At 50.8% G+C, this 14,237-nt stretch overlaps 1 protein-coding gene and 1 long non-coding RNA gene across 2 annotated transcripts; one reads left to right on the top strand and one right to left on the bottom strand.

The window, feature by feature from the left end:
• Positions 1-2,013: 2,013 nt before the first annotated feature.
• On the bottom strand, positions 2,014-4,195 carry LOC119093234 (uncharacterized). Its single transcript, XM_037216150.1, has 2 exons — positions 4,112-4,195; positions 2,014-3,699 (listed from the first exon to the last, which is right to left on the bottom strand). Exons 1-2 carry the CDS (start codon positions 4,161-4,163, stop codon positions 2,414-2,416), a joined length of 1,338 nt encoding a protein of 445 aa, XP_037072045.1. The 5' UTR covers positions 4,164-4,195; the 3' UTR covers positions 2,014-2,413.
• A 647-nt stretch (positions 4,196-4,842) lies between these two features.
• On the top strand, positions 4,843-12,747 carry LOC119093236 (uncharacterized). The gene is made up of 2 exons (XR_005093621.1): positions 4,843-4,925; positions 12,215-12,747. It is a non-coding gene; the product is annotated as an uncharacterized LOC119093236 (long non-coding RNA).
• The last annotated feature ends 1,490 nt before the right edge of the window (positions 12,748-14,237 follow it).

Genomic DNA, 14,237 nt, shown 5'->3' with positions numbered 1-14,237 from the left:
TTATGAAGAGGTAGGACGCCAAATCTTTTCATGCCAAAGCTTTTCAGAACTCATTAAAAGCATTCGTGTCATTTCTGACGCAGACGCGACAAAACGTACTCCTATATCCTTGCATTGTCCCTGTTCAAAGGTATGCAGTACTTGCAGGGCTCACAGCACCTACAGGGCTTGCCTTTAGGACATGCAGAGCTTACAGGACGTCCAGACCTTAGCTTGATTAAAGATGAATGGGCATTGAATGAAATGATCCTCGAAGCCCGGGCTGCCCTACACGTCACCGATGTGAAGAAGAGTGGTGCAGCCAGCATCAACGCCCTCGACCGACTCACATTGCCGATTGCCTTGCCTAGAATTTTCGTAGAATTTGGGGTGAACTGAATGTAGGGGATGAAGAAATGCATTGAAGGGTTTCGTTTTATATGGACAGTAATTTTCAGTTGTACGCACGTGTGTGGCCCACTGCATGTTGATGGAATTGCATGAAAGCAATCTTTTTCCTGTCAGAGCGTTTACATGAAAGCACTTTAAAAGCTTTTTAAAGTCCGTTCAGTGCATTAATGTATGGCGAAAACGGGTAGCGTATTGAGAAGTTAGCTGTTATCTCGTTTCATCCTCTGTGAAGATACGGATATCACATATTGGACAATGGTGTTTTGGTAAGAAATTGAAGCGTTGTGAACCGATAACCACGTCAGTCAAATGACACTGAATTTTGCTTCTGGAGCGACAGGAAATGTACAAAAGCCGTGATGACTGTCGACTGTGTTTGTTGGACATGGGACGTGATCTGCTCGTTATATTTAGTCGGCATCATTACATACGGATTTCCATTTCCTGGCAGAGCCACTTGATGCTTCGTTTTCTCTTTTCAGCGCTCGGCATTCACGTGGTGGAGCGGTCGCACATGTTCCGTACAATTATGATTCATGCGTGTCTTGTCAGGCAGTCGCCGCACAGGTACGCCCCTATTGAAGCCGTCACGCTTCATTATTCCGCCTCATTGAGATCACCCAGCAAACGGGCTTCACATGACGGGGACAGTCGGCGCGCCTTGAAATCCAAATTCTCACCATCATCATGTTAGCAATAAACATCTCCATCCTCCATCTGTCAATACGAAGATGTGGAGCGACAAGCCTTCAGCTCGTCTGTGCCTTTGTAATGGGTTTATGGCTGCTGCACTTGTAAATGTCCAGCATCATTTTGGTGTTGTCTGGCAATCCTTTTCGGCCGATCCTTGTGCATGTCAGGTTGCAGTTCAGTTTGTGTTAACCGTATGTGGCATTATGGTCATTCTGGTTTTGGTACGAGTTCGCGAAAGTTTCAATCCCTGGACCCATCTGCAATACTACCGCGGTATTTTGTTTAACTGTAAATACATTCTGGGCTGTGCCAGTCCTTCCTACTTTGGTGAGAGGGAGACGACAACCGTATATCCTTAACAGCTGAGTGTATCATAAAAGTTCCGAGCAAATCAATCACGTCTTCTGAATGATCGTTTTTCTTTTTTTCGCCATGACATCGATCTAATCAATAGGCGGTTCTTATGTTATCAAGTATTCTGTAAATGCCTTAGGCTGAAGCAATATTGGTGCTTCTACCTCATAACGTGCGAACTATGCTGCAACTGCCGAAATCTTTGCGGCGTTATTTTCGAGGAATATGTGTTTTTTTAGCTTTCAAGTTCGTGGTTTGTGGAAATCACTCCATTCTATTGGGGGGGGGGGGGGGGGGAGGGGAGGGAGGAAGGGGTGGAATATTTACAGAGACCCACCTGCGGCAGTTTCCCAGTGGCAGTGTGGCAGGACAAAACTTCCTCTTCAGACCACGGAGCTGAGAAATAATTTCTGAGCGTTTAGTGTTTGCTTCACGATTTTCTCACACAATACCTATGCATCATTTTCACGTTTTCCGGGCGTTCTCTCCTGTAAGGTCACTGTGCGGTTCCAGTTGCGACGCGTGCCCGACGCGCGCCACTCAATGAATTTTTTTGAGGTATATTCCTTGTTGCTATTCTGAAACGGCGTGTTTTTGTATTCCCTTTGTGTCTCAACATCTGTTCCTGGATAGACTGATGTTTTCCTTAAAAGGTTGTTCAGTGTCAAGCAAACATGTATTACACAAGGTAGCACATATAAATAATATATTTTAAAACAAGGAAGCTGATGAGCATTCGAGACTAGTTAACACCACTGAGTTTGATACAGCGTGAACTAAGGCAACGCTTCCCCACCCTCACGTGGGTGTTGGTCGAATTCAACATCCGACGGAAACTGTATGATTGACGGTGTGAAGATACTTGAAGTGGCATATCCAATGCGACGCTTTACACGAAGGACAACAGTGATGAGTATGCATAGATTCGGACTCCGATAAGTCGATACGGGCAGGTCTGGGGCGGGACGCCAGGCTGCTAGCCGGCCGGCTGGTCGGCGCCACTGCTCAGCTCGTGCACGCGGCAGGCGTAGGCGGCGCCCGTGCTGATGCACGCGTGGAACTCGTGCGCGCTGCCGGTGAGGCCCTCCGTCTCGCAGTAGTCGATGACCTTGGTGAGCGTGGCCTGCAGCTGTGCGGTGGTCTCCTCGTCGTCGCCGCTGAACTCGGCCACCATGGCGCGGAAGGCGTCCACGTTGACGCTGCCGTCGTCGTTGAGCGTGTCCATGGCGCCGAGGAAGCAGGCGGTGACGCTGTCGGCCCGCTGCGGCACGCCGGCGAACACCTGGTCCAGAGGGCCGACGACGGCCTCGGCACGTGCGATGTACTCGTCCACCTGCTGTTCGGTGAGCTGACGCTTCGGCGGCGGCGGCGGGCAGCGGCGGAACAGCGTGGGCCGGCACGGCCGCGGCGTCGGTCCGACGCCCAGCGCGCGCTCGACGCCCTCCAGGCCGCCGATGTGGCGCAGCAGCATCATGGCGTCGGTGTCGCGGCGTCGCCGGCCGGCAGCCGTCGCCGTCAGCCGCTGGCGCATGAGCGACGACACCTCCTCGGCCGTGCAGGCGGCATGGGCCATGATGGCGCGCGCCGACGGCCGCAGGCCCTTCTTCAGACACTTGCCGGCCGACTCGCGCGCGGCCAGCTCCAGCGTCGGTGACGTCTGGTTGGCGACGCCTAGCGCACAGTCGAGCCCGTTCAGTTCGCCGAGGCAGCGCAGCTGGAACTGCTGGCGCGCGGCACCGCTCAGTGCGGCGGGCGTCTCGGCGATGCACACCTGCGCCAGCTGCTTCTTGTGCTGCTTGAAGTCGTCGGGTGCCGTCATGCCGTCAACTATGGCGTCGACGCCGCTCTGGCTGAGCTGGCCGTCGGCCGTCAGGCTGAGGTTGGCAAGCAGGCACGTCTGCATGAGCGTCATGGCTCGCTGCTGCGCGCGCGCCTTGATGTTGCCAATCAGGCTGCGGCCCCAGCGGCGTCGGGCGGGCCGCCGGGGTCGACCCAGCGGGTTACTCTTGACGGCGTTGTAAGAGTCCCGGATGCAGTTGCGCACGGCGTCTCGTGTGCTGTCGGCGAAGCTGACGCCGGCCGGCAGGCAGCCGCTGTCGCCGGCCTGCGTCGCCAGCTGGTTGATGTCGACGTTCTCGATGTTGGCCATGACATCGTACTGGGGCATCTCGGGCACGGTGAGACCCAACTCGTCCACCACCTTGCGGGCGGCCGGCGACTGTAGGATGCGCTGGATCCGCGCCATGTCCTCGCCACCCGGCACTGTGGGACGCGCGGCGGTGGTATTAGTGACGTTGCGCTTACGTGAACACGCTTGTATGGAGGAGGGGTGGAATCTTTCTCCGTAGCAATGTTGATGTCACTGGACTAGGGAAGGCTACGGGATGGCTCACTTGTTCAGCTGGATAGAGACGCGATGTCTTTTTTTCAAGCGAATGGAGCTGATGGAGAGGGTTTCGAGGCTTTAAATGCTGGTTTGTGGCAGGATCACTGAACGAAAGATGACATAACGAGCTCGAAACTTACGTTTTTCGTGTCCGTATAGGACGTTGTCATCCACGAGGCATTCTGCAACTAGATGGTTGTCATGGAAGTTGGCAAACGGTCATGTTGCGTTGTGTTTATAATGGTGAACTCAGCGATCCCTTCGCACTAGCTAGAGTACGTAACTTACTCATGGCAGCGGCGGTCGCGGCGAGCAGCAGCAGCAGCGGCAGCGCCGTCATCTTGTCGGACCGGTGGGCGGTGTGGTGCCTTCCGCCAGCCGTCCGGACGTTATATAGACGGGCGGGAGCCGTGTTACTGCCCATCATCCTGCGGGCCAGGTGACGTCATGATGACGCATCGTTGGTGTTTTTTTTTGTGGGAGAGAGGGACGGGCTGGTCTTCCGCCAGTTTCTGCTGTCCGACGCGTCCGCACCTCATCCAGTTGACAAGCTTACAAACAGCATGTAACTGTCGTGTTTGTAACATAGAACCTGTGGAACCTGTAGAAACCTGTAGAACCTGTAGAACCTGTGGAAATGCTCTGAACCCTTAACTGTGACGACCCCAGTGATCCGACCACGGGGCTCGGATGTTGCCTCCGTCATCTTTTCCCTTAGAACGTGAAAACGTTATAACGTCGTCTCTGCGTAAGTTATAATGTTGGCAGTCATCAATCACCAATATGCCAAGAGGTGACGATTAAACAATTTCATCTGGGGTACATTGGTTGTATTGTCAATATTCAACAAAACGTATGATACTCCAGGCCGAAGGCCAAATTTTTATGACACTCCAGGCCGCGGGCGTCATTTGGCAACTATGAACCGCGGCCGTTGGCAGCGGCCGCGCCAAAGGTCCGGTGACGTCAGAGAGCGGGACGGACCGTGCCGCCTGCCGACCATTGCGGCACGTTCAACCCACGCCACCAGATCCTGCCGTTCACCTGTGATCGCGCCATCGGATGGTAGGGGCCGGGACTCACACAGCAAGCGCTGCTCAGGGTGAGCTCCGATCCCAGAAGGTTATCGTTCAAATTTGTTAAATAATAAGGAAAGAAAGCACAATTATGTGTGTCGTACCTCTACGTTGGTTGAAATGTGAACGGAAATGGAGATAGCAATGTTCAACGCAACTGTCAGTCAACCTTTGTGTTGTCAGTTAGTCTCATTGTCGAAATGTATCCAAATATGTGATGTAATAATAATTCCGGTTGCTAGTTACGGAAAGCAAACGTTTATTTGCGTTGGATCCCCAATATGACTTCGACTTAAATCTTCCAATCACAAGTATTGTGGCATGTCTCGTGCTCAGTATCGCCCATCCAATCCAATGCCATTTGTGGCATCTTGATGTCAATATAAACAAATTTTTATTACATTTTCTATCGCCATGTAACACGCAATACTTGAATCATGAATGTTCAAAACACATTTGTGAGATACCACATGCCATGGTAGGTCAGATAAGAAAATGTCACAAGGTCACCATATCTGGTCACTCAAAATTTAAAAGACAATATTTTTTTTTAAATTTGAAACGCTCCCTTGTATCATGGGGATATAAGCGATGTGTAAGTCTTCAGCCTCTTGCGAATGCGTATTGGATTGTGGCCACATTTGCGATCCAAGTTCAGTTTTCATATTTACCTCCCATACCAGCATAAATTAAATATCCGTTTAAACTCTGCACATTTTGTGCTCATGCTGTCCTTGATTGTCAAACACACATGTTCCCGTCGAGTGCTGCTGTTTTTGTTGACGTCAGATGCCAAAAGGATGGCTCTTCGGCGGCAGGTGTGGCCGCTAACATAACGACATTCTGGGGGGACCCTATTCATGGACAATGCACTGCGCCATACATTAAGTGAAGGAAAGTAGCAATGAAGCGGCAACACGCTTTTTGATAACGTCATCATATAAACAAAGGATTATTTCGTGTAGTTTTGTTTGTATAAAGTATATGAGGCGTCGACTTAATGCTTCATGATTTTTGTATCGGCCTTGTGCCTATCGGGGCGAAAAAGTGTTTCTATTACCCTGAGAAGAAAAGGCAATGGATATGCTTATTTGTCGGCTACTATGCATATATTGTTTAATCAATGTCCTTGGTGGGGACCCACAGAGCACGGAGTTGTCTGTGGGTCAACCATACATCAGAGGTGTATGTCAGTACCAGTACCAATGTCAGTACCATACATCAAGGGTAACCTTGATGTATGGTACTGACATTGGTGATGGGCAACACAAGAGCGTTTCGAAGTTCGCAGATGATGTCAAAGTGTTCCGGGCAACATGAGATAAAACTGACCGTGGCCTACTCCGGACGAATTTGGGCGACATCGCTGAGTGGTCTGAAACATGGCGAACGAAATTCAACTGTTGCAAATAAGATCATACGCGTAGGTAAAGAGCGTATTAGGAAGTCACACATGGGCAGTCAAGAGATCCAACAAGTCGAAAAAGCCGAAAATGTCTGTGATCGAAACAGAGAGAGAGAGAGAGAGAGAGAGAGAGAGAGAGAGAGAGAGAGAGAGAGAGAGAGAGGAGAGAGAGAGAGAGAGAGAGAGAGAGAGAGAGAGAGAGAGAGGAGAGAGAGAGAGAGAGAGAGGAGGCAGAGGCAGAGGCAGAGGCAGAGAGGCAGAGGCAGAGGCAGAGGCAGAGGCAGAGGCAGAGGCAGAGGCAGAGGCAGAGGCAGAGGCAGAGGGCAGAGGCAGAGGCAGAGGCAGAGGCAGAGGCAGAGGCAGAGGCAGAGGCAGAGGCAGAGGCAGAGGCAGAGGCAGAGGCAGAGGCAGAGGCAGAGGCAGAGGCAGAGGCAGAGGCAGAGGCAGAGGCAGAGGCAGAGGCAGAGGCAGAGGCAGAGGCAGAGGCAGAGGCAGAGGCAGAGGCAGAGGCAGAGGCAGAGGCAGAGGCAGAGGCAGAGGCAGAGGCAGAGGCAGAGGCAGAGGCAGAGGCAGAGGCAGAGGCAGAGGCAGAGGCAGAGGCAGAGGCAGAGGCAGAGGCAGAGAATGTCATATTTACAGCATTCCGTTGACATCGGATTAGACTGCTGAGTCAAGAAAAAACAATGTTTGCGGACTATCAACAGGAATGCAACATGCATGCGTGCAAAAAATAGAGGGGAAGCGCTAATTGTGCATATGTGAGGACACGTTTGGAGTAGAGTACAGGCTTGAGCTCCAACTTCTGGAAAGTATTGTTGCCTGCAAGAGATGTGCAATAACGGCGACTTACACGTGAAATTGTTTTGCTAAATGTCTGCTTTTGACGGACATTAGTGAAGCTGAATGTGTTTCGGAGCAAATAAAGAACGCTGGGAAGACCTCGTCGAAGCCTTTCAATTTGTGCGTAGTCATCAACAGGATCATCGTAGGGAAATATGCACATTTAACAAAACGAACACAGCGATAGTACGCCGACATAAGATAATGTTAAACCACAGCGGGACCAGATTACGACATTCTTTTTCAGCATGGGATAGTAGATCATTGGAGACAACTGCGCAATAGGATTGTCAATGTTAGCCCACTCAGTGTTTTACAAACGTTACAGAGTACTCCATAGCAAGGAATATATATTTAAACGCTCTAGAGATGCAAGCCAAATGCGAAATCGTTAAAAGATATGTCTTTGTGACATATTGCAGCATTTTGGCCAGTCATTTTTTATTTTGCCTTGAGTAATATGTTGGATATGATTTTGCTAAGCCCCCTCAGGAATATTACACATGTGCAGTCGCACAAAATCTTGAGAAATTGACAATAGAGGCTGTCTTTTTAAGCAATTAATGAACTGAAATGATTGGTAGCAAAAATGCAATCAATTATTTGTTGCCGAAACAGGGTATTCGTTGCTTCAAAAGCCACTTGATCATATAATCTGTGGCTTAAGAAGCCCGTAAAATATGTCGATATAACTAGTCACGCGCCAGCCGGAATGCCTCTTTCATTAGTTGCATTTTGGTCGTGCTATATGAACGACTATCTCAGAAGGTTCCTAAATATCGGAGCGTGTCGGGAATACGATGTCAAGTCTGTCAGGTGATTGGGAACGCATTTACCCTCGCCTATTGTTAAATCTGAGTAGCTTTCATATTAGCTAGTTAACATACTTAAACAACCACTTGCTGCTGACAGCGCTTTCAATTACGTGGATCCACTCCTCCCACTTTTAAGGTCTCCCCTTTAACAGTAAATATGGGGGATGTCAGACGCGTGAATAGCACATCTTGGTTCGGTTTTTGTTCAGGTCTGGTCATTTACCGCTCATGTAGGCCCCTCAGCTGATTCAAATGCAGATCGCACCCCGGGTTGATCTTGCCGTACAAATTCAGATTAGGCGGAGCTACTGGAGACTGACTGTGATTGTGGATAGCTAGAAGTGATAATTATAAGATGTTTGGTAGAAATGACTTATACGGATGATTCCACCTTCATAACGCCTTTTAAACTGAAGACCAATCAATTACAGCTTGGCCCTAAAAAATGTTACGTGCTTAAATGACCATCCCAAGGCACCCGGTATTGGCGTAGAAGAGTGTATTAATTAAAGTGGGCAGGCTTATAAATATAATACAGAATAGAAAGGTGAACGGATTGCAGTTGGCGTAGGCTTTCCCACACCCACGTATTGCGTTGTGATGATCACTGATGACAGCACAATTGTGTCAGGCGGCCTAGCCTCCTTTGACCTTTCCGAAAGATCATCTGGTGTTGCCGTTCTCAGCCTGCGGTTTACCCGTCACGAGTGACCGCTCACGACGCTGGCGCCATTCCGGGAAGCATTTCAAGGCCTCGTATACCAAAGGCAGTCTTTGCGTTGGTATGTATGTAACAGATTGGACCTATGTCGGTCTTCTGCTATGTTACGTGCCTGAATCCGGTTACGTTATCTAGTTCAGCTGTTAGGAGCCGGTCTGACTTCGAATGGCTGTAAGACAACGTTGAGAGCAAATATGATCCTAAATATCACGCGCCTGTTCGGAAACGTTTATGCCGCGAAAAAAAAAATCAATTTCGACATGTGCGGATAATTTCCCTCTTTTCTTTACTTTGCTGTGGAAAAATCTTTACTTTTTAACGTAAATTCCTTTCGCGGCGTTTACGACCGGTAAGCCCTTCCGGTACGTTTTCAGCCAACCTAGTGCCAGACTTGTTATTTGCAGGCTGATATGCGCATTGTTCCTAGGTTTCCATTTTCGAACAGATACATCGTTTATTTTTATGTATCATCTAAGCAGATAATAAAAGAAGACCGCTCGCGAATGCTTGCATTGACCTACCAGCATTCAGCATTGCTTTTTATTCTGAGCCCAAGCTTTTGGTGTTTGACCTTGTCTTTTGCAAGGAAAATAGAATGTGCCGCATATGGAAAATGAAATGTTTAGACCATTGACGGAGCGAGCAAACAAGATGGTGGTTTTGAGGGAAGCAATGGTTGTTCCGTTGGTCACTAGTATACCATTCCCGTTAGCCTGGAATACCAGGCTGGCTAAGGGGCTGTGATGCCTGCTACACGTGCCAAATACTTCGAAACTCGTAGGCGCGCTATCACCGTTGAAGTGTCCATTTCCCCTGACGGGGCACGGTCCGTCCAACAGCTATGGGTGCGCGCTGGCCGGTGGCTGCCGGCACGACTGCGGTTGTCGGCGGCGGCGGCGGCGGCGCGGGCGCACGCCCACGGTCACGTCCGGTGCGGCGGGGGTGGCGGCTCACTCGGCGCCTCTCGTCACTGTGCCGGCTCGGCGTTTGACCTGTCACCGCCGGCCCGGCGCTCGGCCCCGCCTCGCCCGGGCGGTCTCGGACGGCGTCACACGCAGGCGTCGGGCGGTCGTCGGCGGATGACGCCGGCGGCCGCCCGTCATCGCCCGCCGCCGCTCTGCGAGGCAGTGGACGCTGATGCGGGCCCCGGACGTGGGTGGGATGGCGGCCGCTCGGTGGATGGGGCGGATATCGGCTTCAGTGACGACCCGGAACACATAGAGATCCGTTGCGTAACTGAAAGTCATGATCGGTGAGCGGAAGTCAACTGGCGCTTCCTGTCAGAGTCATTGGGTCGGCGAGCGCCTCCGCAGCTTCATGTCACGTGTCGGCTATGTAATTTCTGTCGTGCAGCAATCGTGAGCCTTTAGTTATCGCCGGCCATCTATTTATTACTCAATTTAGCACCTCATCACTTTTATCTTGCTGGGCACGCACATGCGTAGCATAGCGGTGGCTGTTCAGCAAAGGTAATGACCACTTAGCGTAAAATCTAAGTGCTCGAAAGCCATTAGCCATTAGTGAACCCAATGTACGTTTTGTCCACTGTTTGAATTGCGCGAGAAACATCCAAAAACACGCGATGCGCGGATACGCGTCGGCGGAAAGAAGTGTTATAATGCACTCGACTGAAAAGTTTTAGTATGGTAGTTGTCCCAGTGATGTCATGGTCCGTGCACGTCCCTATGGCTGTCAAAAATGCATCAATGCACTCGTGGCCTTGACGAAGCTTAGGAATGAGGTTATATCAGGGAACGGTAAAGGGTACCGTTGAGACACTTTGTGCCTTAACACCCATTGCTGCTTGGCTAAACGAGGAAACTAGTTTGGGAGCACACTAGTTTGAATAGATATGGCATTGCACCACGCTGTATGAATCTTGTCGCGTTGCAGCAAACTGCCCGTGTGGGCGACGTCCAGGCCGGCCACATGTTGAGCATCGTACGCAAGAGCGGGATGCCGCCATGGCACATGGCGCTCTGTCAGCGAGGGCTGGCCCATCCACCTTTAGCGGACAACGCTGGGGATCTGCCTAACTTTGTTTCATTTCGCGAAACAGGGGGACGTCTGTGAAGTTTGAATGTACCAAAAGTAGTGGCTGACACTGCGGGAAAATGTGCGAATCGTAGAAGAGGTACACACTGAGATGAACCATTGGTTGCGGTGCTATAGTCGAATAAATGTCAAGTGTGCGAATGCTTAAGGAGCAGCGCAAAACTGTTTTTTCCTGGCGTGATGACCTTGCTTGTTGTTCAGCTAGGGGCCGTACTGTTTGGTTGTACTCAAGTTGAGTCGTGTAATTAAGATAACGCAGAATAGCTTGCATGTTTGTGTGATATGTATTGCTGCGCATTCTTACGAAGCACCAAGGCATGCTGGTTTTTGTAGGTGCGCACGCCGTTTCCAAACACTTCCGCAGCTGGCTTTTCAACAATAGCTTAAACTGCGCCTTTTGGATAGGCTGTCATCTCAGGCCGCGGTGACAGGTAGCGTGGTTGGTGCGGTGAGGCCCGCACGCCTGGCGAGATTTCCGATGTGCTGCTTTGGCACCGGCCTGCGCTGGCCGCACGCCTCCGTTTGGGCCAGGGCCAGGGTCCATCTGATGTCGATGACCAGGTTCAGAGCATGCTCCGCGGGCGATGGGAAACGTGCCCGAATCACACCGCAGTGAATCTCTGCTTCCCCGCCCGTCTCACGGTGGGCGCCAGTCGTCCACAACATCCCGCCTGGTAGGAGGACAAACATCATGAGAGAAATGGCTGCACATTGGGTTTTCGGCACGACTCATGTGGCATGCTTTCACACCCGAAATACCTCCGCCGAAGGTGTCGCCCTCACAAAACCGCTTCGTTCAGATTGTATATATTCTACACGTTTGCAGTATGTGTGGCGTCTCACTGGAGCTGCAAGGTAATGGGAAGTTGTCACGCCTCTGGTTGTAGTTTGCTGACTCCAGTGTAGCACAGGAGTTGACAGAATCATTTTAGAAGTTATGCGATAATGTGCTCTGAATGAATTGGCCTATGGAAGCGGAAGGAGATAAAACATTGTACTCGCATTGGCACGGACATAGTGCCTATTCGTGCGCTTGGTGATGTTATGTCAAGGCCAACGGTTGAATGCCAGCGCTGTTGGATTGTGTATTTCTTGTTGGTTTGTTGACTGCTTCTCCAAAGTAAGACAATGTGTGGCCAATACCAGCCAGAGCGTCATCATGGAGCTCACTATGGAGCGTCATTATGATGTGTATGAATGTCAAACTGACCCTCGACCACCGCTTTTCAGAAATTCGAGACGATATCTGCAAGCATATGGGCTCTGTGTGTGTCCCAATACCCACGCAGTGCAAATTGACGCTTCTTTGTGTGTCTTTGCAAGTAGAATACGATGTACAGGAAGTACGTCGGTGACGCTGGTTTCCGACGTTCCCGTCGTAAATGCTCTTTTCAAACTTGGCGGCAGACCAGAAGGTGAACAGCGATCGGCTGTGTCCACGCACAGTGGAATGCAACTGATGAGCGCACTCGTTTGCAGGCCAGAGGGCATACCGGCCCCGCACGGCTGGCGGCCGACGCGCTCTGCGGCGTGCTCCGACAGAACGCCCTGAGCATCACGGGCCGGCCCGCCCTTTGGAGCGACGTCATCTATCGGCACGCCTGGGAAGCGGAGGTTCAGGACTGCACGGAAGATGGCAGCTGCATATGCGGTCTGGTGCGGGTGGCCGACCTGGCCGGCCGGCTGAGCTTCAGTGAGCTGGCGCCGTCCTACTACAGCGATGGAGAGAACGAGAGCGAGCTCGTTGTGCAGCCGCCCCAGCTCGACCCTGGCGAGATAGCAGAGGAGACTCTGGTCGACTGTGCCCGTGTGAAGATCGGTGGCTTGAAGACGGCAATGGAGGCATGCCACGCCATCTTAGGAATAGGCATGTGCGTGGTTGAAAAGGAGTGAACGGCGCTGGGTAGTCTGCGGTGACGGCAAATGCGCAAATGCGGAGTTTGTATGACCGATCCGTTCAGACCAGGTGATGTCTAGTCGTGATAAGCGATGAAAATACAACTAAATCGATACTTGATTTTTTAAAGCAATCCTACAGCCCTTATCGCACCATTCTGTGTTTTGCGACGTCATCAAAACGTGAAGGACCTCATGATACGGCTCGGCCAGTGTGCCAGCAGCTGTGACGGTGGGACCACTTAAAGTGAGCATTCTTAAACCTTTCGACACCGTGAGCTAGGCCCGTGGCCGCAAAATACATTCAGAATACATGTTGCTAAATGACCAAAAAGTGTATAATGAAAGGAAGACATTTCAATCCAGTTAGATACATCAGTATATTCATGCCTCTGCACGGTTTGCCGTCCTCGGCCTGTAGCCGGGGAACAGGCCCAATGTTATGTGCTGAATTTGCTTGCTACAGGTTGCAAGCGCGCTCAACCAGTAGGAGAAGCTGTTTTGAAGCTCCCCATTCAAGCACAGCTGATGGATGCGGACTAGTGTAACGCTTCGTTCGGTTACGCGTTATACTAGTGCCGAAGCTTGATAGTCGGAGGCCAAGGCTTTCCGCAATAGCCAGCCTGTCTGATGTTTGGTGAGCACTTGTTTTGTTTAGCAGAGGTTGCACGCGACACATTAAGAGGGAAGAAATAACAAAATATGCCATAATTTTGGAACTGCGATATACGCATAACCTTTGGTACTACAAACGCGTAGCATCTTAGTTTCGATACCGGCTGAGAGGCTCGGAAGGTTTTTAGCATTTGCAAGTGAGCATTCAGTGGCCATAGGAAGAAAGATCGCGCGCTTGGACCCGACAGGTGAGCTTTAGGCCCAAACTGATTGTGGGGTGAAATGTCCGGGTGGTAATCTTCCAATTAGACCCTTGCGCGCAAAAATTAGTGGTTGAAGTGGTGGAAGCCCACAGGTACTCCTAAGAGGACACGCCATGATTCATTAGCAGATGCTCCCGTTAAAGATTTCAGCTGTGAAGTGGTATGAAACACTCATTCAGTTTGCGAATAAGATCGCAGAGGAGCGCTGCAAATGAAGCAGTTGAAAAGATATCGCAAAACGACATGAGAAAACCAAACTCGATGGGTTTAGAAATGAAATGTAGGTTTCGGATTGCCACATGCAGCGGTTTCGGAAGGCATGCGCCATGTATGCTGCTTATTCTGGCCATTCACAGCCAAGTACCCGCCTTATGTGACGCTGACTGTCCAGCCCTCCTCGTAGATTACTCGCTGTGAGCCGCCAGGTCAGGGGGCTGCACTGGTAGGTACTGTTTTAGCATCAGCGCTTCGGTCACGGGAGGCGAATACGGGCTGGCAGATTTGTCGGCATTAGCTGAATTTTGGCGCTTTTCCATCGATGAGTATTGTTTCGGTCCCTGACCTTGGTCGCTGCACCAACTGTCTCGCCACGGCTATGTTAAAAAAAAACATACCAGAGCTAGAGGGGTCAGAGTTCTGACGGCGACTTTTTTCGCCCCTCAGTTCTGCCAGAACGTGTTCATTGTCATTGTCCGGGGCTTGTTGTTCTAAATGTCTCGGGCATTGCA

This window comes from Pollicipes pollicipes, unplaced genomic scaffold (assembly GCF_011947565.3).
Source record: "Pollicipes pollicipes isolate AB1234 unplaced genomic scaffold, Ppol_2.1 Scaffold_4002;HRSCAF=4701_pilon_pilon_pilon, whole genome shotgun sequence".
In the NCBI taxonomy this organism is placed as follows: Eukaryota; Metazoa; Arthropoda; class Thecostraca; order Pollicipedomorpha; family Pollicipedidae; genus Pollicipes; species Pollicipes pollicipes.
This window is presented reverse-complemented; position numbering and strand designations above follow the sequence as displayed.

Coding starts and splice junctions, on each gene's coding strand:
- LOC119093234 (XM_037216150.1), bottom strand. CDS start 4,163: ATGACGGCGCTGCCGCTGCTGCTGCTGCTCGCCGCGACCGCCGCTGCC. Junction 3,700..4,111: donor CGCGACCGCCGCTGCCATGA/GTAAGTTACGTA, acceptor CGCGTCCCACAG/TGCCGGGTGGCGAGGACATG.